Genomic DNA, 24,873 nt, shown 5'->3' with positions numbered 1-24,873 from the left:
CCCCCCCCCCCCAAGGAGGGTTTTATATGTAAATGTATTTTACTGAAACATTCCCACCAAGGATTTAAAATCTCTTTTGGGGAAAAAAACCTTTATAGAGATGGCTACTGCCTGCTTATAGAGGAGAGCCATGTATTTGTTTCTCTCTGCCTAGGACCCTCCCTAATTCTTCCTAGACATTACAGGTTGGTTTACTCTGGCATGAATGCCCAGGGTAAGATCACACGTTCTTGAACTTGGCACTTCTAGTTCCTCTGATCTTTCCTGTGTCTCCCCGACTACCCTCAGGGCTACAACATAACATATAGAAAACAATCCTAGAAGCTGGGGATGTAGCTCAGTGGTAGAGAACTTGCCTAGCATCCATGAGGCCCTGGGTTCCATTCCCAGAAAAAAAAAAAGCAACAATCTAGAACTAGTGAAACTTGTTAACTACTATCTGTTCTGGATGGATTCTCCAGGATTACCAGGTTGAACAGGAAGGCAACTTTGCTACCACTCTAATAACTAGGCCACGAAGAACTCACTAGTCATCAGCCTCTACGATGTGTGCTGTGCACAAGAGAAGCAGGATGCCATGCCAGGTGGTGATTTATAGGCCTTCCTATGTAGTATACAATACAGATCGCAAACTGAGTAGTCACAACAGAGACTGTCACTACAGGGTTAACACATGAATTGCTCTTTGTGGAGAGATGGCCACTTGTACACATCAAAAGGCAGCAAATGGCTAAACTACAATCAACTTCCAGGTTTATGCTGTTTCTATTACCCCCTTCGTAGTTTCTCTAGGGCTGTCAGGTTTGTGGCAGCTGTAAATACATGGGTCTACTCAGAGAGGTCAGGGCTGAAGGGAGGACTCCAGCCTGCTTGTTCTGAAGGTGGTGCAGGTTTAATATAATCTCTTCTTGAGACTCTCCAATTCCTCCATCCTGTATTTAGCCTTGCCTCTGGCTCCCTTTCCACAATGACTACCCCCAAACTGCCTTCTCTGCAGTAAATTTTCTGGTGGCTGGTTGAAAAAGATTCAGTGGTACAGATTGATTTCTCACCAGTGAGGGGATGAGGGATTACCAGAAGCACCCTGGTTAACGAGATTGGGTGCAGAATCTCTCTCGAGACCAGCCCTCTCTGCCAGGGCTTTGTACCTTTCGTCTATGACATATGGGTTTCATTATAGAAAGATTTTCCAGATTATAACTTTGAGGCAATTGCTTGATAAAATTCCACTCAACAGAACAATGTAAAGACCAAGTAACTTTTTAATGAAGTGGAAAAAACTCATATAATGTTTGGTGTTTAATTTCAAACCACTTTAAATATTTCTGTGCTACAATCTAATTAAAAACATCTGCAAGGTGGAGAAGAGTTACTTTGACTGGTTTGCTCCTATCTGAAAGAGTAACAACAAGCTGTTTTCAGGAGACTCTTGCTATGAGTGACCAGGAAACAAAGAAGACAGCATAATATTGTAAAGGGGCAGGGCTCTTGGCAGTGGACAAGCCTGGATTTTAACTTCATCTCCTACCCTGACCCTTGGCAAGTCTCCAGGTTATCTTTTCAAACTTCAGTTTCCTTGTCAATATCAATGTCCGCTAGGCTTTTGGTAAATGCTAGCTTCTGGGTCGCCAGGTCTTTCATTTCCAACAAGAAGTTTGAAAACAATCTAGGATTCATTTCTTTCTTTCTTTCTTTCTTTTTTTTTTTAATACAATGCCTTTATTTTCATGTGGTGCTAAGGATCGAACCTGGGTCCCGCCTGTGCTAGGCGAGCGCTCTACAGCTGGGCCACAATCCCAGCCCTAGGATTCATTTTTTTTTATAGTAATCATACCTAAAGACAAGGTCCTATACATAGCAGCTCTCTAAAAAAAAAGTTATAAAACTATCCTTGATTTTACAATGAGGAATGAAAAACCTAAGATTTCTCGGAGGGAACAGGTATGCGAAGATTTGCTGTTTTCTGTTAAATGATGATAACAAAATAACTTAAGGGACTATAAAGATAGCTGAATAAACATGTCACTAGAAAGGGGATATTTTCACAGAATCAGTATTTTTCTCTCATTCCATCTCCATTTGAAATTGATCAAACCATACCATGGCCATTTAGTTGAAAAACAAAAACAAAGGCAGTATGTTTGTGCGTATGTGCTGTCCCTTTACATATGAGGAAGGGGAAAATGAAAGAATAGAGAAATCTACACTGTCAGGATGACATGAGACCAACTTGTAGTTTTCTAAGGAAATGTATTCTTGGTCTATGGGTACAGAGTTCTGGAGTAAATAACAGGTTCCCTTCTTGGCAGATATCTCCTGTCTGCTGTTGGAACACATTAATGGTATCTTCAAATTCCATTTCTAACTGTGCAAGTGTGTCAGTTTCATTAATCGGTCACCCATCAAACTGGAATTTGATCTGCCTCATTGATAAGCCCTGTTGTTAAAAATGAGCTTTCATTAGTTTACTGAATGGCGTATTCTTAATCTTGGACTGTACCGTGCAACTATCCTGCCCTGCCACCTTCACACTAATAAGACCACTCTCTTCTGTCTGAATTCCTTTCCTGGACTATTTATTTTTTAAAAAAGATCTACAAATGGGCTAGCCCAGTCCTGGAGAAATAGGTGCTCAAGGAGGTTCCTCGTCAGCAGACATCATTAATCCTTAGTTATCTGTTACCATCTGCTTCTACCTAAACTAAACAAACATTAGGTAACATGAACAAACAAAAAACTACTCTGCTGTAGTGAGAGGCAGTTACTCCCAAGCAAAAGAAACACACAAAATCCTGGTTAGTTTATATCAATGTGCTAAAAGGCAATTTATTTAATTAGCTTCACAGAAGATGTCTTATAGAAATGATGCCATTTGTTATATTTATAGTTTTTTAAAAGTTGTTAAAGGACCTTTATTTTATTTATTTATATGTAGTGCTGAGAATTGAACTCAGTGCCTCACCCATGCTAGGCAAGCGCTCTACCACTGAGCTACAACTCCAGCCCCATATTTATAGTTTTGACTCTTGAAAAATTACTCCTTTGGTCCTTGATTGCACTGTGCAGCTATGACAAGAGGGATCAATCAGTCAGTCACCAATGTGTGCTGTGCAGAAGAGAAGCATAAAAAGACTATTCAGCGCAGTAAAACAGAGTGCCCACTATGTACAAGATATTAGAAAGATTAAAGTAAATTCAAAGATATGCTTTCAGTAGAAACAGACTATTCCCAAAGCCATGTTGCTTTGAGGTGAGCTACTTGTTAACAGTATTTTGGTACATTAGAGAATGAAAAGAAACCAATGTGATTTATAATGCTGATTTCTGTCCCACACAAAAGTGGAAAGTTTTCCTGATACTATGGGACAGTGCTGGCAAACAGCAAAGCAGTTCCAAGACAGCCTGCCAGACTGAAATTCTTCTCTGAGCTCCAGTTCAATGTCAGATCTCTGTCCAGAAAGGACCACTAAGTGACTGATAATTCAAGTCAAGGACCAAACACTTCTGAATGCCTCCAATATGAGAGCAGCTGGTGCTGGTGCCACCGTCACAAGCAGAAGGAGCTGGGAACTGAGCACAGTGCCACTGGAAGGGGAGGAGTCTCTTAGAGTCACATGCTTTGGGATACTTGATGGCCCTCACCAGGTACTAAGGTCAAATGACCATTCAAGCATCCATTAGGGAAAGTGGCCACAAGTGAGTCTTTGGTGGAAATCTTGCTTTTCTTTAAAATATATAAAAGTGGCACTTGAAAGTCAGAAAAAAAGCCCTGTTATGGTTTGAATGTGAGGTGTCCCCCAAAAGCTCATGCATGAGACAATGTAAGAAGGTTGAGAAAGAAATGATTGGGTCATGAGAGCCTTAACCCAATCAGTGAATTAATCCCCTGATGGGATTAATTGAGTGGTGATTGAAGGCAGGTAGGGTGTGGCTGGAAGAGGTGGGTCATTGAGGTGTACCTCTGAGATACATATTTTGTATCTGGTGAGAGGAGTCTGTCTCTCTGCTGTCTGATCATCATGTGAGCTGCTTCACTCTGCTACACTCTTCTGCCATGATGTTCAGCCTTACACTGAGCCTTGTGGAATGGAGCTGGCTATTTATGGACTGATCCTCTGAAGCCATGAGGCCACAAATAAACTTTTCCTCCTCCTCAATTGTTCTGATCAGGTTTTTTAGTCATAGCAGCAAAAAAGGTGACTAAGACAAGCCCTGAGGTTTTGGTCTGAAGTTCTTTGGGCATAAACATTCCAAAATGGAGATTGAGACACTATACAACTGAGAAAAGCAAAGCCTGGATACTCATCTTGTGACCAAACTATCACAGACAATCAAAATTTCATTCTCAGGATTCTTCCAAAAAAAGAAGAAAAAAAATCTTTTTGGGAGCATACTTTCCAGATTCTTTCTATTGGGTGTCTTGACTTTGTGACAGTTGCTAAGAACACTGGTTCCTCCAGTAACTTTAGAGAAAATTTTATATTAAACCCTTTTTTAAAAATTTCCAAATATCAGTAAGGCCCAATTCCTGAGAATGTTTTACCCAAGAAGCAGTATTAGAAAGAAAAATCAGGACTCAATGTGCAGGTAAACAAATGTGGACAGTTCCAATATGGAAAATAATTTTAATGGCTTTTCATAACAGAAAAAAAAAAAAGAAATATCCAGCCAACAGATTTATTTTCAGAATACAAAGCATCAAGCAGGAACGTAAAATATGGGAAGTGTCAGCCATGATGCCTGAAGATTGAAGGCAGAAGTAGAGGAATCTTAATTGTGAGGCATTTGAAAAATGCTGTATTCAGGAGAAAGCCTGTGTTTCTCCATCAACTCTCCTTGCCCTTCCCTCTTTTAAGAGTAAAACAAGACTAGATTTCAAATATGTAATCTTTCTTATCATCCTTCTGCCTACTAAAATACAAATCAAAATAACAAAAAACTTCAAAGATCTGTGTTCAAGAAATAAGAGCTAAAAGCTTATTTGTATTTTGTTTCCTTTTTGGAGGGCCTTGGGGGCCTGTTTCAGAGTCTCAATTTGGTTCCTTTTTCGAGGGTAAAACTCAATTGAGTGAAAGACAATGAGATCAAAGCAATGTATTAATGCTCTGTGGGCTAGAAGTTTTATTCAGTACGCATAAATCTGTGCAGAACATTCATGCTTCAGGGCCTCTACATAGTATCACATCCTGGTGAAACACTTAAGACTAAAGGTTAGCAACTTCACAAAGTCTTAATACCCTGATCCATAAAGTGAGAATAATAACAGTAATCTATCAGGTAAGATTAAGATATAAAAGCTAGTCAAAGTGACTTTATATGAAACATTTTGCCCCACATTAGAAGATTATCCAGAAGCCAGATTCTACTCTCAATACAATCATTTCAGAGGATATTAAGACAACTTTCCTTCTTGGTCCATTCCACTTCCAGGGGCTGGCAGCAGCTTGAGTCCAGGGAGAATGAAGGACCAACCTTCTTGACCCCCAGGGCAGGGAAAGAGTTACATCTTCACACTGAGAAGCCAATAAAAACCTCTCTTGATTATAATTTAGATAAGAACCACTGGATTGAATAATAATGTCTGAAACTCCCCTGGCTGTTTCACCTTGAGACGTCCATCACTGGGTTAAACATGATGCTAATTGCATTTGGATTGATTAATTTCTCTCACTCCTGTCTATTCGAATAACGCTTAACAAAATAATCATAGCACCCAGAGCCAAATCTTTTCCGTCAAAGGAATGAAGCCATCAGAACAGGCAGAGATGAAAGAAATGAAGATGACCCGTAATTACTGCTACGGTGATATCATTACCATATTATACAAAATGAGTGTGGGGGTAGGGGGGAGGAAGGAGGGGCTGAGATTATTTATTTTTTTAATGGAACCCTACAACCTAAGAATACAGATTTGACATCAAGTGGAATGCACAGAAATACAGAACTTAAAATACAAATCTTACTCATGAAACTGCAAAATTCAACACTGAGGCCCAAGATACATCAAGTGTCTTAGGCTGTGAGCAGGTATTATTCACGCCACTATTTTTCCATCGCAATAACACTTTGTGTATGACTTGCATAGAGATTTAAGATGCTGTCTTCATGCCACAAGCATGCCTATGGTTACTGGAGAATTTTTCTCTGAGACAGGTTATAATATCATTTTATTTTAATATTGTTAAGGGTAGCCTTGTTTATGAAATTAGAACCTGGGTTTTAACTGCAGCTAGTTCTGAGGTAGTACAGAGAAAAAATTAAAAAAATAGAAAGGAGACAAAAGGAAGAAAGACTACTTTAATATGAAAGCTTTGTGCTCAATTTCTTCATACCTTCTCTCCCCTAGCCAGTTATCTTTCCCTGGCATGACATCCCCAAATTTCTGGAAAATTTATAAATCTTTACTTGCACTAGAAATTCACCTATTTATGAAAATTGCCCTGTACACTGTTAATTGGCCCACTAATACATATAAAAGGATACATTTAGAAAAGTAACCTGTATAATAGGAGACTTTCCTAGAAAGCTATAATATAGGGTACTTTCCCAGCATCATCTATTGATTAGATAATGAAGAAGACATCAACCTTAGGACCCTGAGAACTGCCACACCACCATAAACAATCTTGTGACCACCAAACTGAGGGGATCCCCACATACCTTCCCGTGTTACCCTCCCCTAGTCTCCTTTAAAAGAAGGAGCCGAGATCCCAAGAGTGCTTCTCATTCTTCAAGATAGCCAGCACTCTCCTTTGAATGTGCACTCCCTTTCTTTCCCAAATAAATCTATGTCTCAATAGCTAATACATGCTGAAATTCTTTTCTGTCACACACATCAAGGACCCTGTTGTCCTGAGTTGATGTCTCCCTCTTCAGACCCCCTCCAGTGACAGTTTAGTTTAAGACACCAAAGAAAATGTCTGTGAATCTTCACATATGGTTCATTAGACAATATTCTGGATTTAATTTAAAATGCTAGTAAAAAAGAATATAATAATATTTCTCTGTAAACTATTTTCTTGTTTGACATGAGATTTTTGATATTTATGATAGAAAACCTTTGCTTGTGTAGGATGTAAACTTTAGGTCAAAATCCACTGCTGATTAGATGGAAATCTCAGGTAAATTATGTAGCCTCTCTGTGCCTCAGATCCTTCATCTGTAAAATGGGGGCCAATATTTACCTTTCGGGTTATATGAGACTTAAAATACATTTAAATACATTTAAGTACTTAATAAGTGTGGTATAAGGAAAAAAGATTCCCCTTAATACTAACTTTATGGGTATTTACAGAACCCAGTACAATGTTTAGTTATATCATTTACTAAAGTTAATTCAACAGACATTTGTAAAGTACCTCACATACAGAATTTAACAAATATTTGCAAAATAACATTGGTCATTCATTCACATATATACACACAGTAATAATAATGTCTGTTTCATTCTACTATCCTTCCCATCTCCCCAACACCTCCCCTCCCCTCCCATCACTTCTCTCTACCTAATCTAGGGTAAAGCTATTCTTTTTTTTTTTCCTCACATCTTCATACATGTATTTTGTATAACAATGAGGGTCTCCTTCCACCTTCCATGCAATTCCCTTTCTCCCTCCCTTTCCCTCCCACCCCTCTTCCCTATGTAGAGATAATCTTCTTCCCATGCTCTTCCTCTCTTCCCCATTTTGAGTTACCCCCCTTATATCAGAGAAGACATTCGGCATTTTTTTTTTTTTTTGGGGGGGATTGGCTAACTTCACTTAGCATAATTTGCTCTAATGCCATCCATTTCCCTGAAAATGCCATGATCATATTATTTTCTAGTGCCGAATAATATTCCATTGTGTATATATGCCACAAGTGCTGGGGAGGATGCGGGGGGAAAAAGGTACACTCATACCACTGCTGGTGGGACTGAAAATTGGTGCAGCCAATTTGGAAAGCAGTATGAAGACTCTTTGGAAAACTGGGAATGGAACCACTATTTGACCCAGCTATTCCTCTTCTCGGACTATACCCAAAGGACCTAAAAATAGCATACTATAGAGACACAGCCACAATTCACAATAGCAAGACTGTGGAGCCAACCTAGATGCCCTTCAAAGGATGAATGGATTAAAAAATGTGGCATATATACCTTTTCAATTCTTAATTAGACTCTATATATGTAAGTTTTTTTTTTTCCCGAAGTAAAACTACATATGTATTTTATTCTTTGAGCCAGCAATTTCCCTTTAGGATATTCACATGCCCACTCTTTGTAATAACTGAAAATTATAAATAACCCAAATGTCCAACAATTAGGAGGGAGCCGGTTGAATAACCTAGAGAATAACCTCATTATGGAATACTGTTCATCTGTAAAAAGAAACGAAGAATATCAAATATTGCCACGGTGAGATCTCCAGAACATATTGTTAAATGAAAAAAACAAGGTATAGGAGGAGTACACATGGTGTGTTACCTTACATTTACCTACACTTTTAGATGTGGAAAAAAAAATGTATATTTAGATTTATTTTCAGAAAGAAACAATGAAAAGATACAGTTTAGTATTAACTAATAAAAAGGGTTATCCAGAGGAGGGAAAGCAGAGGAGAAAGGGCAAGAGGTGGCAAACAGATACTTTGTACCTTAGCTTTTCTTTTAGTTTTTACTTTGGAATACCATGTAAATATTTCATATATTAAAAAACAAAATCCAGCCAGGTGAGGTGGTGCATACCTGTAATCCCAGCAGTTTGTGAGACTGAAGTAGGAGGATTGAGAGTTCAGAGCCAGCCTCAGCAACAGTGAGGCGCTGAGCAACTCAGTGAGACCCTGTCTCTAAATAAAATACAAAACAGGGCTGGGGATATGGCTCAGTGGTTGAGTGCCCCTGAGTTGAATCACCAATAACGCCCCACCCTCCAAAAAACCCCATTAAGTAGAAATAATCAATCCTTAAAATTTGAAATTAGCAGAAGTAACTAAATCTATAAATTCTGGCCTAACTGCACACGACAAATTTTAAAAGACATATTAAAACTATATGTATAGTCATACATATCCCTGAAAGTATATATTCCGAGAATATATAAGAAATACGGGATGGAGGGGGTGGAGATATAGCTCAGTTGGTAGAGTGCCTGCTCGCACAGGGCCCTTGGTTCAATCCCCAGCCACCAAAAACAAAAAAAGAAAAAGAAACATAGAGAAACTTTAAACTGTATCCAGCAGTCTGATTATACATAATAAATTCTTTTGAAGCTACTTTTACTGTAAGTCAAAGCAAATAATTATGTAAGTTATTAGGAACCAAGATTTTTCAGCATAAAAGAGATCATTATAAAATCAAATATATTAAATGAAAATGCCTTGACATCTTTAATTTGAACTGGATGTACTATACGTAGGAATGTTGAATTTCTATTTCCTTTTTCAAAAAAAAACTTGTATTTACCAACTTTGTTCATGACTGTTGAATAATAATGAATACTATTAGTGCCTAAATTCCACTAAAAGGAATCAGGTTTCTTTGGAGAAACGGTTGAGACTTCAAGTCTGGAGAAGTAAACGACCAGGGATACCCTGACATGCCTGAAAGCAAGGAAGTTATCAAAGATTAGTAGGGTCATATTAAAAAACACAGGAGCTAACTTGAAGGATAGTCTACTAAAGTTGGGGCAACTGTGAACTAAAAAGAAAATGAAGCCAGACATGATAGTGCACACCCGTAATCCCAGAGACTCAGGAGGCTGAGGCAGGAGGATCTCAAGTTCAAAGTCAGCCTTAGCAACTTAGTGAAGCCCTAAACAACTTAGTGAGAACTGTCTCAAAATAAAAAATGAAAGGGGCTAGGCACTTCACAGAAGAAATACAATCGTTTGACAAATGTATGAAAAAAAATGTTCAACATCTCTCTCAATGAGAGAAATGAAAATCAAAACTACACTGAGATTCCATCTCACCACAGAGGCAATCATCAAGAATACAAACAACAATAAATGTTGTCAAGGGGGCTGGGGATGTGGCTCAAGCGGTAGCACGCTTGCCTGGCATGCGTGCGGCCCGGGTTCGATCCTCAGCACCACATACAAACAAAGATGTTGTGTCTGCCGAAAACTGAAAAATAAATATTAAAAAAAAAAAATTCTCTCTCTCTCAAATAAAAAAGAAATGTAAGCCTTTATTAAAAAAAAATGTTGTCAAGGATATAGGGAAAAAGGTACATTTATACATTGCTGGTGGGACTGCAAATTGGAGCAGCCACTATGGAAAGCAGTATGGAGATTCCTCAGAAAACTTGGAATGAAACCACAATTTGACCCAGTCATCCCACTCCTCGGTTTATATTCAAAGGACTTAAAATCAGCATGCTACAGTGACACAGCTACCTCAATGTTTATAGCAGCTCAATTCACAATCGTTAAACTATGGAACCTACCTAGTGCTCTTCAACTGATGAATGGATAAAGAAAATGTGATACACACACACACACAATATTACATACACACACACAATATTACATACACACACACAATGGAATATTACTCAGCCTTAAAGAAGAATGAAAATATGGCATTTGCCAGTAAATTGATGGAACTGGAGAATATTATGCTAAGTGAAATGAGCCAATCCCAAAAAACCAAAAGCAGAATGTTTTCTCTGATATGCAGATGCTAATTCACAATAAGAGGGGAGAGAATAGAGGTATTTTGGACTAGACAGAGGGGGAGTGAAGGCAGGGGAGGGAGTATGGGGGTAGAAATAATTGTAGAATGAATTGGATATTATTACCCTATGTGCACATACGATTACATGACTTGTGTAACTCTACATCATGTACAACCAGATGAATGAGAAATTACACTCCATTTATGTCTGATGTTTCAAAATGCATTCCAATGTCATGTATAACTAATTAGAACAAATAAAAAACATATTTTTAAAAAAGGCTAGGGATGTGGCCCAGTGGTTAAATGCCCCTGGGTTCAATTCTGGTATGTATGTATAATAAATAAATAAATAAATAAATAAATAATTGCAAAGGTCAAAACTTATCAAATACAAACATCAATGATATTTATATTTTTAAAAACCTTTCAGTCATTTTAACTTCTTATTCTAAAATTTGACAGATAAAAGCGAGGAAATCTAACATTTTTCCTGCCATTCCTCTTTGCCTACATTTCAGAGAAGCCAAATAGATGCTGATTTAATAGAATAATAATAGTTGTTTTATTATCATTATCATTATGAAAATGATCAGACTTAGGGCTGGGGTTGTGGCTTAGAGGTAGAGCGCTCACCTAGCAAGTGCAAGGTGCTGGGTTCAATCCTCAGCACCACGTAAAAATAAATAAAATAAAGGTATAAAAAATAGTTAAAAAAAGAAAAAGAAAATGATACCACCAGTGATCTTCACTCACACTGAAATAAACAGATATCAGATGCTCTCTAATGTGAAGCCGGAGAAAAAAACCCAGTGAGGAGTACAGTTATAAAGAAGATTAAAAAAGACTTGATTCATGTGTAAGACCTTGTCTGGATCCTGATTCGACCAAACCAACTGTAGAAAACCCCATTTTTGAGCCAAATTTGAACATGGATCACATTAGATGTCATTATGGAATTATGAGTGTGAAAATGCTGTTGGTTAAAGGGGGATTCTTGGTTAGAAATTTATACTAAAGTATTTATAACTGAAATGGTATTTGCTTTTAAATATTTGAGCAAATAAACAAGCACAACAAAAAGTATGATAGAAGGGTGTACAAATGAAAAGAATAGCCTAAAGCTGATCATTACTGAAGTTGGGGGATGGGTATATGTGATTCATTATAAAATTTATTCTAGTTAGTATATGCTTGAAAATTTTCCATAATAAAAAGAAAACTTCCACAAATGCTTTTCTGGAAATACAGCCTTTTCTCATTATCACTACATATCACAATATAATTCATAGGACTAGCAGCTTCACAAATGAATACTCACGGAAGGGTAGGCTGGGGAACAGAGATGGGGATAATTAATTCTGCAGACAGCTTGGAAATGGTTGGACAGGAAAAGCTTTAGAAGGTGGGTAACTTTTCATGTCATGAATGTTTATTTCCACCGTTAAATTCTTTGAATGAGAAACAAATTAGACATGATCAACAATCAAAAGCAGATTACCTATTTTTTTTAGATCTACCAAATTGAACTCAGGTTAAGTCTAGTAATAAAGAGCTGCTACCTTCCAACCTCTCTCTCTTAATTATTTAAGTAATCATACTGACAAATCTAAGAGCATAATTTTCACTTTGTTCATAAAACAGCTGAGAGAAGCTTGCTGGTTCAATACATTGCTTCTACAACATTCTTGAGAGAGAGTAAGAATGAACCCTTGGTTACTTATTTATTCAATCTTTTAGAAGAAGCTTCTGAGATAGGTAGCAAGACTAATTTCAAGATCTAGGCCAGGCTGACAGCTAACAAGCTACAAAAAGGGATAGCTTAACTTAAACTTTTCATCAGTCAGGTGGGCACAATGGCACACGCCTGTAATCCCATCAGCTCAGGGGACTGAGGCAGGAGACTTGCAAGTTCAAAGCCAGCCTCAGCAACTTGTCTTGGCCCTGTCTCTAAATAAAAAATGGTTAAAAAGGGCTTGAGATGTGGCTCAGTGGTTAAACACCTCTGGGGGTTCAATCTCTGGTACCTAGACAAACAAACAAACAAACAAAAAAAAAAAAATGAAAAAACTTTCACTAGTCATAATAAATTGCAGCAAGTTTTCCCTCACACTGTTAATAACTATGTATATAAATAATACCCTCCCTAATCTTTCATTACTTAGATCATTGGCAGGGGGGTTATTAGGGATTGAGCCCAAGGGTGCTAAGGTCCACTAAGTTACATCTCCTGTCTTTTTTATTTTCAGACAGTCTCACTACATTGTTGAGGTTCTCACAAATTGCTGAGGCTAGCCTGGAACTAGTGATCCTCCTGCCTCAGCCTCCCTAGTTGCTGGGATTACATGCATGAGTCACCGCACCTGGCTACTCTGATTGTTCTTTTACTTCACTGATGCAGGTTCATCTAATTTAAAATAAATGAATTGTTCTAGTTGATAATTTTACTTTTAATTGTTTATACTGTGATTTCACATGTGTATGGTTCATTTTCTCTAACTGAATAATGAATTCATCAGTGGAAGAAACTTTTGGGGAGGGGTATTAGGGATTGAACTCAAGGGCACTCAACCACTGAGCCACATCCCCAGCCCTATTTTGTTTGTATCTACCTACCTACCTATCTAGTCTATTTTACAGTAGAATGCATTTTGACAGAGTATACACAAATGGAGCACAACTTCTCATTCCTCTGGTTGTATATGGTGCAGTTGCTCCACTAGTGTAATCATACATGTACATAGGGTAATAATGTCTGTCTCTTTCTACTGTCCAGTGGAAGAGACCTTTAAAGATAATTTTCCTATTGCACTTGGAAAAAATGTACAACATATAGTACTATTCAGTAAGCCTTTAAAAACTCTTTCCCTCTAAAATCATGTAGCAGCACAAAGGTATAATTTCTGTCTTGCTTACAAACTTCTTTTAAAACTACACTGCAAAAACAAACAAACAACTCCATTGCAAACAGATATGAAGAGATGAAATAGACAGAACACACATAAATACGTCATCTGATTCTTTTGGTGGGGAGGGGGTGCCAGAGATTAAGCTCAGGGGCACTGAGCCACCTCTCCAGCCCTATTTTGTATTTTATTACAGACAGGGTCTCATGGGTTACTTAGCGCCTCACTGTTGCTGAGAGGCTGGCTTTGAACTCACAATCCTCCGGTCTCAGCCTACAAAGCCACTGGGATTATGGGCGTGCACCACTGCACCTGGCTTGATTCTTGATAAGGGTGCCAAAAGCACACATTGGAGAAAAGTCAGCCTTTTAAGCAAATGGTGCTTCAAATGTAGAAAAATCAAACTAGATCCCTATATCTCACTGTAAACAAAAATCAATTCAAAGTGGATCAAAGACCTAGGAATTAAATCAGAAACAGTGACGCTAGAGAAAATATAGGGGCAACACTCCAACATATTGGCACAGGTACCAACTTTCCTTAATAAGATTCCTAAAGCTCAAGAAATAAAACTAAGGATCAATAAGTGGGATGGCCTTAAATTAAAATGCTTTTGCACAGCAAAGGAAACAAGAACATGAGAGGAGAGAGCCTACAGAATGAGAAAAAAAATTTTTGCCAGGTACTCCTCCAACAGAGAATTAATAAGCAGAATTAATAAAGAACTCAAAAACACCAAAACAAAAACAAATAACCTACCCCAAAAGTGGACAAAAGATTTAAATAGGCATTTCTCAAAAGAAGATATGCAAATGGACCAACAAGTTTATCAAAAAATGTTCAACATCCTTAGCAATCAGAGAAACACAAACTACACTGGGGTTTAATTTCACCCCAGTTAGGACAGCAATCATTAATAATATAATCAGTCAGGCATGTGGTGCATGCCTGTAATCCCAGCAGTTCAGAAGGCTGAGACAGGAGGATCTCAAGTTCAAAGCCAGCCTCAGCAACTTATTGAGGTTCTAAGCAAAACGGGCAAGGAATGTGCTCAGTAGTTAAGTGCCCCTGGGTTCAATCCCTGGTACCAAGCAAAAAAAAAAAAAAAAAAAAATATACACACACACACACACAAATAATGATAATTGCTGGCAAGATGTATGAAAAGGTACACTCATACATTATTGGTGGGACTACAAATTAGTAAAACCACTTTGGAAAGCAGTATGGATACTCCTCAAAAGACTAGGAATGGGGTAATGCTGAGGAATGATATTGATCAAATTAGTTATATGAAGTGCACAACAAATATGTAACCACAAATCCTACCATTACATACAACTATAATGTACCATAAAAATGTGGAAAAATAAATAAGTTTGTTGGAAAGATTAAAAAAAAAAAAGACTAGGAATGGACCACCATATAACCCAGCTATCCTACTCCTTGGTATTGATCTAAAAGAACTAAAATCAGCATACTTGAGTGATACATGCATACCAATGTTTATACACATATTATGGAACCAGCCTAGGTACCTGTCAATAGACAAATGGATAAAGAAAATGTGGTATATATACACAATGAAGTTCTACTCAGCCATAAAGAAGAATGAAATTATGTCACTTGCTGGTAAATGGATCAAACTGTAGAACAGCATGCTAAGTGAACTAAGCTAGACTCAGAAAATCAAGGGTTAAATGTTCTCTGTCATATGTGGAAGAGAAAAAAGGAATAAAGGGCAATCTTCCAAAAACAGAAGGAAGAGGGCTGAGGATATACCTCGGTTGGTAGAATGCTTGCTTTGCAAGCACAAGGCCCTGGGTTCAATCCCCTACACCACACAAAAAAAAAAAAAAAAAAAAGAAGGAAGATTAAATCAAAGAGGAGGGAGAAGGGGAGGAAATGGGGAAGAACTGGAGAATGCATTAATTAAATAAATAGAAGGAAGACAGAGTAGAGGAAGGGAATGGGGGGAGATAGGGAAAGAGGCAAAGAGAGAAAGGAATTACTGGGGCAAATGGAGCAATCTATGTTATATACATTTATGATTATGTCATAAAATGAACCCCACTATTATATATAACTATAATGTACCAATAAAAACATATTTTTTTTTAATTTAAAAAGACCAAAGTATAGGAACTCTGAGGGAAACAAAAACCTTACATTGCAATCAGATTAGAACCTGATTGCATGACATATCAATTAACAAAGTCACACAATAGTGGTTATTTTCCCTGCAATTAGAAATAATAGCTATTTAGCATCTTGGGTTTTTTATTCCCCTAGAATATACAATTTAGATTTTTCTGAATAATCTTATTTGCAACATTCATGAATTACTGCTTTAAAATAATTAGAACATGAGCTGGTAGAGGGCATGCATAGCATGCATGAGGTGCTGGGCTCAAACCCCTGTACCACAAAAATAAAATAAAAAGTGAAAAAGAAAAATGCTTAAAAAATAAAGTATTAGAACACAATAATATCCTCAGTCATAAAATTATATTATACACTACAAAACAATCTGTGTCACAGACACTCCAGAGCTTAGCTGTACACAGTTGACAATAACTGTATTGGGTGAAAAAAATACTCTTTTAATGACAATACGGATCATAATTTAGGATCTTAAAAAAAATAGCATTGGAAAAAAATAACTTGTGGGTAATCAATGTAGAATAGAGGGGGAAATTAGACTATATATAAGCATTTATTATTCAATTCTTTTTTTATTTGTACATTATAGGTATACATAATAGTGGGGTTCATTCTGACATATTCATACATGCATATAATACAATTTGCTCCATTTCAGTCCAATATTTCCTCTTTCCCTTCCCTTTTCCCTTCCCTTGATCCCCTTCCTCTATATCTACTTAATTCTTAATATTTAATTGAAAATATTTTCTTTATTTTATTAAATTTATTTTCATTCAAATGAATACAGAAGTGAAAGTAAAAAGCATTTTACGATGCTAAAATACTGGTCTCAAAATCAGACAGAGTTCTAAACTAGTTTAAATGGTTAGTCAACAAATTATGCTCACTATATATGCTTGAATAATTGCAGATGATGAGACACCAAAAGAAATCTGCCATTCTTCCTTAGAAAATACCTTCCACTCCATTGAGCACTTAAATTTGCTCAGTGAGAGTTAATGCTAGAAAGGTGGCACATGCCTATAATACCACTGACTAGGGAGGCTGAGGCAGGAGGACTGCAAATTCAAGGGCAGCCTTTGTAAATTAGTGAGACCTTGCCTCAAAATAAAAATAAAAAGGATTGGGGATGTAGCTTAGTGGTAAAGGACCCCTGACTTCAATCCCCAGTATTAAAAAAACAAACAAACAAACAAAAACTTTGCAAATGTGAAGTAGTTTTTCCCCCTACTAAGACCTTAAAGAGAGGGCCAGGTGAGGAGATCAGGAACCGATCTTATTTCAGTATACTAGATGTCTTCCTGGTAGGTTAGTTAGAATTTGTAACTATAATATACGTGGTTCTTAAAATGTGGTCCCTGAGGGGCTGGGGGGTGTAGGTCAGTTGGTACAGTGCTTGCCTCACATGCACAAGGCCCTGGGTTCAATCCCCAGCACCACATACACAATAATAATAATAATAATAATAATAATAATAATGTGGTACCTGGGCCAACTAATCAACATTATCTGGAAACTTGTTAAAAGTTTCTCAGGCCTTATCCAAGATCTCCTGAGTAACAAACTTTGGAGGCTGAGTCTAGGTTGTCCATATTTTAACCAGTCCTTGAGATTCTAAGGCATGTTAGCTACTAACCCCTATCACCCAAGATTTTGTTTCCAGTTCCCTGCATCTCTAATACACTAACTGTGTTAGTCAGCTTTGTGTCACTGGAACAAAATGCCTGAGAAAAATAAATAAAGGAGGGGAGGGGCTGCAGGTGTAGCTCAGTAGAAGAATGCTTGCCTAGCACGTGTGAGGCACTGGGTTCGATTGTCAGGACCACATAAAAATAAATAAAAATAAAGCAAAGGTATTGTGTCCATCTAAACTAAAAAAATAAAGGAGCGAAAAGACTTATTTTGGCTCATGGTTTCAGAAGTTTCGGTCCATGGTCAGCTGACTGGACTGTTTTGGGCTAAGGCAAAGCATAACATCATGGCAGAAGGGCATAGCAGAGCAAAGTTGCTCACCTCCTGGCAGGGGGCTAGCACAGGGTGGGGACACAAGGAAGGGACTGGGGACAAGATATACCCTTCTAGGGAAGACCTGCAGTGGGCCCACTCCTCCAACAAAGTCCCTACCTCTTACAGTTTCCACCATCTCTCACTAATGCTGTCAATGTATGAATCTATCAATAGATTAATCCACCAATGAATTTAGAAGCCTCACGATCCAAACACTTCCTAAAGGCCCAACCTCTGAACAATGTTGCATTAGGGACTAAGCCTTCATACATGAGCTTTGGGGGACAGTCCAGATTCAAACCATGCTTAACAAAGGAGCAGGTTTTTATTTTATCAACATTATGATCATAAAGCATATTTCTTATTATAATGGGAGAGTCACTTATCTCTTAAAAATATGAGGTACAAAGAGGGAAATTCAAACACTCAGCCAAAGGATTAGAATTTCTTTTTTGTTGTTGCTGGCAGCACTGAACATGGAATCCAGGGCCTTGTACATGCTAAGCAGGTAACTGAACTACACCCTCAGCCCAGGATTAGAAGTTTACCCAAATTGAGTTCTATCTCTTTTGGCACCTATTAAGGCTACAATATAATACTTACCCTTGAGAAACTTGGCAGGAGAAATCCTGGGAAATAAACAATTAACAAACAATGTCATAAAAGCCATAGGTGGAGTTTAGAACACATTATCAGGACAAAAATGGAGATAATTCTGGAGAAAGCTTAGGTTGGACTGACAGGAAAAAACTTTAGAAAAGAGAGGTATTTTGGACTGAACATGTAAGAATAACCAGGCAAGCCAAGGACAGCTCCTTTAAAAAGCTTCGCACTCAGCCACTGGTGTAAAATCTAAGTGAACATTATAAAATAAAATCTCAAAACAAGTCTTACTTCCCAGCCTTGTATGGGACTTCTTGTGGATACTAACATAGTATAAGACATGGCCTTGCTTTTAAGAAAGTAAACCAAAATAATGAATTTGGCCTATTCAAAATTCAGTGAAAACTAAGCCAATTACAGTCATTCTTAATATATCGTTAGACAAAAAGGTGCAACAGGCAACAACCAAATCATAAAATGTTGCTTTTGTAATTTGCTAAAGAATTATTTCAATAAAAACTAATTAAAGTCCCTACTAATCTAGTTCTGGTTTACTTAAGAGGTCCCATTTCTAACAAATAAACCTCAAAATCCAGAGCTGAGTCAGGGGGAGCCAGAAGAATAGGGAGTAACTGTGAATGGGTATGGAATTTCTTTGTGGATGAAAGATTCCAAGAATATTCAGTGGTGACAGTTGCACAATTCTCTGAATATACTTAAAACCCACTGGCTTGATTGCTTCAAGTGAGTGAATCTTATGGTATGTAAAAAATATCTTAACAAAGCTGCCTATTTAAGGTGGTTACAGAATTGAGCAAAAATTAAATGCAGAGGTGTAAAAAGTCCTTTGGCTTTCAAGGCAAATCCCTGATGAACAGCCTTCATTCACATGGGGGAGGATCCATGGAAACAGAAGCAGAGTCTGTGCACTGAACACAGGCACCCAGTCCTTACCTGTACTCTGAAGTACAAAAGGAAACCCACTCTTTCCTTCTGGCTTTCTTCTTTTTTATTTTCTTTGACATCAGGGATTGAACGAACCCAGAAGGGCTTCACCACTGAGCCTTATCCCCATCCCTTTTTCTTTTTTATTTTGAGACAAGGTCTCATTAGGTTGCTTAGGGCCTCGCTAAGTTGCTGAGGCTGGCTTTGAACCTGCAATCTCCCTGCCTCAGCCTCCTGAGTTGCTGGGACTCAAGACCACCACACCCGGCTCTGGCTGTCTTCTTGATAAAGAGTTGACTGGAAATATAACTAATCAATGTTCTTGACAAAAAAATAGGTATTGAGATATTACTACCATATATTTCAAGAAAGAATATACTTGACAAATTCAATTCTGCTTACATTCAAATAACAGAATTTGATGTACTATTTTAACAAAGACACTACTTTGAACTAAAATAAGTACATTAGTTAGATTTTTAGATACTATGAATAATTATTTGAAAAATGTTCCTTTTGTGTAACGACTAGATACTCATCCTAGAAAGTCAGGATGCAATTAGATTTAATATAAGTGGATTAGATTAATGCAAATGCATTAAATACAAAAACATTTAACAAAGCTGTATATTTAAATATAAAAATCCATGAAAGGAAAGATTAATGTTGCTATGAAATCTACATAATCCTCAGTACATGCAAATAATTGGTTAAATGTAACAGCTAAATCAGCTATCCTTGAATTATGAACAATATATCTAACTTTATTTATACAAAAACATCTAGTTGTAGACTTTCTATGTGTTCACTGTGCTACACTCTAAAGTATATAATAATAATAATGATAGTTATATAAAGAAATAAATAATGATAGTTTCTTTGTGTGGGGGTGATGAGGATGGAACCTCGAGTCTTGCACATGCAGGCAAGCACTCTACCACTGAACTACCCTAGGCTGATAATTTATTTTTTAAACTGGTCCATTCAGTGTGTACTTATGGAACACAATTTAATACAGGATTAGGAATTTTATGCCTTTTTGCATTCACAGTATGAAGAGATTAAAATATTCAGACAATCACTAAACAAGTTACAGTTATTCCTATGGTATAATTTCTCTCAGGGTCCATATGAGATTCCGTCATCATCTCACAAGTTCCGTACACTTCAGTGCTGTGTGGCTGTTTGATCAGAATCATTTTCTGATCTGACCACATTCTTAATATTTACAAGGCAAAGTTCTCCTTTATTCCAGTGCCATCCTTCCTTGATGCTGGCTTATTTAACATATATTGTTGATTCATTAACAGTGAAGTCAGCCCACAAAACTATAAACTATAACTCATGCTGGGCATGGTGGTACACATCTATAATTCCAGCAATTTGGAAGGCTGAGGGTGAGGATCATAATAATGATCAGCCTCAGCAACTAAGCAAGACCTGGTCTCAAAATTTAAAAAATAACAAAAAAGAGGTTTAATCCCTAGTATAAAAACAAAAACAAAACCCAACTGTAACTCATGTCCCAAGAAGCCTATTTAACACATGAATGGTCTCTGTAAGGTAAATCATATGTGGCCATTTATTTATTGATTGATTGATGGACCTTTTATTTATTTATATGTGGTGCTAAGAATTGAACTCAGTGCCTCATGCATGCTAGGCAAGAGCTCCACCACTGAGCGACAACCCCAGCCCCATACATGGCCTTTTTGCACTTAGCAACACTAGACAGAACTTCAGCATTATGCTTGGGGGCCATTCTAAACAGCAAAATCACCAACAAAATGAACACGGATGAAAAAAATGTGGCACTAAACAGTCCATGAGTGCTTCTTTACAATAGTCAAAACAAGACACAGAGCACTGGTGTTCATTTTCTTTATAGTGTTTTCTGAAGAGCAGTTGTTTTTTTATTTCTTTTCTTTTTTTTAAAAAAGTTTTTTTTTGTAGTTATAGATGGACAGAATGCCTTTATTTTATTTGTTTATTTTTATGTGGTGCTGAGGATCGAACCCAGTGCCTCATGCATGCTAGTCAAGCGCTCTGCCACTGAGCTACAGCCCCAGCCCCAGAAGTTTTTTATTTCAATGTATAAAATTTATACATTATCAAGTTTATTTATAATTTATCAAGTCTTCCTTTTATGGCTCATGCTACTTGAGTTATCTAAGAAGTCTGTGGCTATCCCAATGATGCAAATAGGTTTTCTGTTTGAAGTCTTAAAAGTTTTAGCATTTACATTTATATCTATCTTGAGTTAATTATTTTTATGTTGTGATATAAGGATCAAGTGTCATTTTGTAAAAATTTTATTTTGTTTATTTATTCACTATTTTAGTGGTACTAGGGACTGAACCCAGGGTGAACCCACAGCCATATCCTCAGCCCTTTTTTACTTTGCAACAGGGTCTCTCGCTAAATTGCTAAGTCCGTTGCAATCCTTGCTCCTGTTTCATTTTTTTGCCACATAGATATCCAGTTGTTCCAGCACTATTTGCTGAAAAGATGAGACCATCCTTGAATTATTTTGGCATTAAAGAAAAATTGACTACCTATGTATGGGTCTATTTCTGGTCTCTTTATTCATCTTTATGCCTCTTTATGTCAAAACCACACTGTCTCAATAACTGTAGCTTTATAGTAAGTCTTGAAATTAAACTGTGTAAAAAACATTCTTGTTCTTTTTCAAAATTGTTCTAGTTATCAGGTCCTCTGCATTTCCACACAAACTTTAGGATCATTCAGCCTTTTATTTCTTAAGAAAGTCTGTGAGGATTTTGATTGAAACTGCATTGAATATATACATTTATTTAGGGAGAACAAGTATCAATATTCAACCATCCGATACATAAACAAAGTATATATTTGCAGTTATTTAAGATCTTTATTTTCTAGCTCTCTTTCCAAGCCCTTGTTTCATTCCCAGTATTAGTAATTTGTGCCTTCTCTACTTTTTTTTTTTTACCTCATCAGTCTAGCTGCAGAGTTATTTATTATTTTATCATTTCAAAGAATGAGCTTTTGAAATTATTGATTTCTGCTCTTATCTTTTGATGAACTAAAACTTATAATTATGAAATGCTTCCCTTCCTCCCTGATAATATTCCTAGTTATGACATCTACTTATTATAATCACTCCACTCCAACATTCTTTTGACTAATGTTTGCATGGATTATCTTTTTTTTATCCTTTTATTTTTAATTTATCCATGTATTTATATTTAAAGCTTACAAATAGCATACACTTAAGTCTTGATTCTTTAATTCTATCTGATAATCTCTTTTAATTGGTGTATTTAAATTTATATTTAATTATTGGTAGAGTTTGGTTTATATCTATCATTTTGCTAGTTATTCTATTTGTCTCATACAGTATTTCTTTCTTTCTCTTTTCTTTTGGATCAACAAAGCACTTTTTAGTATTCCATTATATTTTCACTAATGGTTTATTAATTATGCCTGGTACACCTTTAAATATTTCCTGTGTACATCTACTGGAAGCAAATTATCCTGGTTTTTGTTTGAAAAATGTTTATTTGCCTTTATTTTTGAAGACTATTCTTGCAGGATATGGAATTCTAGGTTGACATCAGGTTTTTCTCTTTCATCATTTTAAGGATTTCATTCTATTGTCTCTGGTTTGCACATTTTATTACAAGAAGTTTGCTTTCATTCTTTGTTTCTTCTATATAACTTTTTTTCTGCCTGCTTTTAAGATGTTCTCTTTCTTGCTGTTTTTCAACAATTTTGTTATGATTTGTGTTGGCATCTTTTTTGGTGTGTTTGGATTTCAGTGGCTTCTGTATCATATTTGGACCATTTATTTCTTCAAATATTTTTTGGCTTGCATCCCAACTCCTTTACTTCAGGGACTCCAGTTACATGTATGTTACACTGTTTGATATTGCTCCACTGAGGCTCTATTAATTTTATTTTAATATTTTTCTCTTGGTGCTTTGTTTTGTATAGTTTATAATTATCTAATAGTTTCTATTGCTGTTCAAATTCGGGTTTGGGCAGAATCACACAACTAATTAATCTAAGTTTTGCTTTTGACTTTATGTCTATTAGAGTGCTAACTGTCATTCTTCAGGTTTGCAGCAAGATAAGTGGACTTTCAGAAAAGAAGGAAGAGAAGAGGAGGATATGACATGAATTACTCATCATTCAATTCTTACTATGAAGCATCAATTTCAAAAGGAAAAAACTCTAACTTTTCAAACTCTTCCATTTTTCAGAAAGAAAATGGAACATTTAAACTCCAAGACAAATTCTAAAAAATTAAATAAGATATTGTAGAGTTCACTTCACTAAGAAATATTTTTATTTTTCTTTGCTTTTAAATTGGTCATCTGTAAAGTGTGTAGCACAGCAAACTCTGGCAGGTAATCAAATAAATGAGCATTTCATATTTATCTCAGAAATCCATTAAAAAGGAAAAAGTGCTCATTAGTAATTATGCTGAAGAATTAGTAGAAGATACAAAGGTCTTAAATAGTGTGAAAAAGGCCAGTCTTCATGAAATTTAGATGAAATCTCTTACTTGAGCATTGTTAATTGGCAGTATTAATTAATTAGCTCACTTTTCACAAGAGAGCAACAAGCAGCTTTCTAGTGTCATGAAAGTCCTATTTGAAAAATAGCTAGCTATAATAAAATTGAAAGCAATTTATATAATTATTGGGGCATTCTGTGAAAGTGTAATGAATGAATAGCTCATAAAGATCTCAAAAATTCTAGCTGGGCACGGTGGAGCACGCCTATAGTCCCCATCATAAGGGAGGCTGAGGCAGGAGAACTGTTAGAGGCCAGGAATTTGGGGTCAGCCTGGGCAATAAAGCAAGAAGCTGTCTCAAAAAACAAACAAAAAAATTTACTTTCAAAGGTCAATAATACTGTTCATACTTCCCTCCAAATAGTAACATCTCTCTTCATCCAGAAATTTTTCCTATTATCTAAGTCATTCAGGCTTCAAATTAAGAGTATTTTACTCTAAATGTTATTTTAAAAAACTTGTTAATTTTCCTATTAAAGGCAAAGTACCAATAACATAGCTATCCCCAGTAGGAAAGACAGTGGAATGAGATGGACATCATTACCCTAAGTACACATATGAAGACATAAATGGTGTAATTCTACTTTGTGTACAACCAGAGATATCAAAAATTGTGCTCTATATGGGTAATATGAATTAAAATGCATTCTGCTGTCATGTATAACAAATTAGAATTAAAAAAAAATTGCTATCCGCATTAACAAATAACCACTGTTATTTGTAACAGTAAGGACTATAGCAAACAGAAATATTTTAAGAATGGAACAATTCAATATGGTGACTACTTATTTTGTAGACCTTTTGTTGAAAGCAAAAAGAATAGATTCTTTATTTCTTAGGAATATATAAGAGTATCTAAGGTTAGTTAACTTGTGTGCTCCTCCCTAATCCTTAGCATCCAGTCACAGAGTTCTGCCTGAACATTCCCAATGCAGAAGAATTTGGCACTTTTTGAGAGTCCGTGTAATTCTGAACATTTGGGAAATCCTTCTTTAACACTGTGGCAAACCGACCAACCCCCCCCCCCCCCCCC

The 24,873-nt window shown here is 36.6% G+C and overlaps 1 protein-coding gene across 5 annotated transcripts in view; it reads right to left on the bottom strand.

The window, feature by feature from the left end:
• Lin52 (lin-52 DREAM MuvB core complex component) overlaps window positions 1–24,873 on the bottom strand; it is a 116,808-nt gene that overhangs the window by 6,131 nt on the left and 85,804 nt on the right. Inside the window, exon 6 of one of the 5 annotated variants that reach the window (XM_048798984.1) lies at window positions 18,335–18,363. The exons of the other annotated variants lie outside the window; for them this stretch is intronic. Coding sequence (XP_048654941.1) covers window positions 18,362–18,363 — 2 coding nt within the window. The 3' untranslated portion in view covers window positions 18,335–18,361. Of the gene's footprint in view, window positions 1–18,334; window positions 18,364–24,873 lie in introns of those variants that run through there. 5 annotated transcript variants of the gene reach the window in all.

The sequence above is a fragment of the Marmota marmota genome, unplaced genomic scaffold, assembly GCF_001458135.2.
Source record: "Marmota marmota marmota unplaced genomic scaffold, marMar, whole genome shotgun sequence".
Classification (NCBI taxonomy): domain Eukaryota; kingdom Metazoa; phylum Chordata; class Mammalia; order Rodentia; family Sciuridae; genus Marmota; species Marmota marmota.
This window is presented reverse-complemented; position numbering and strand designations above follow the sequence as displayed.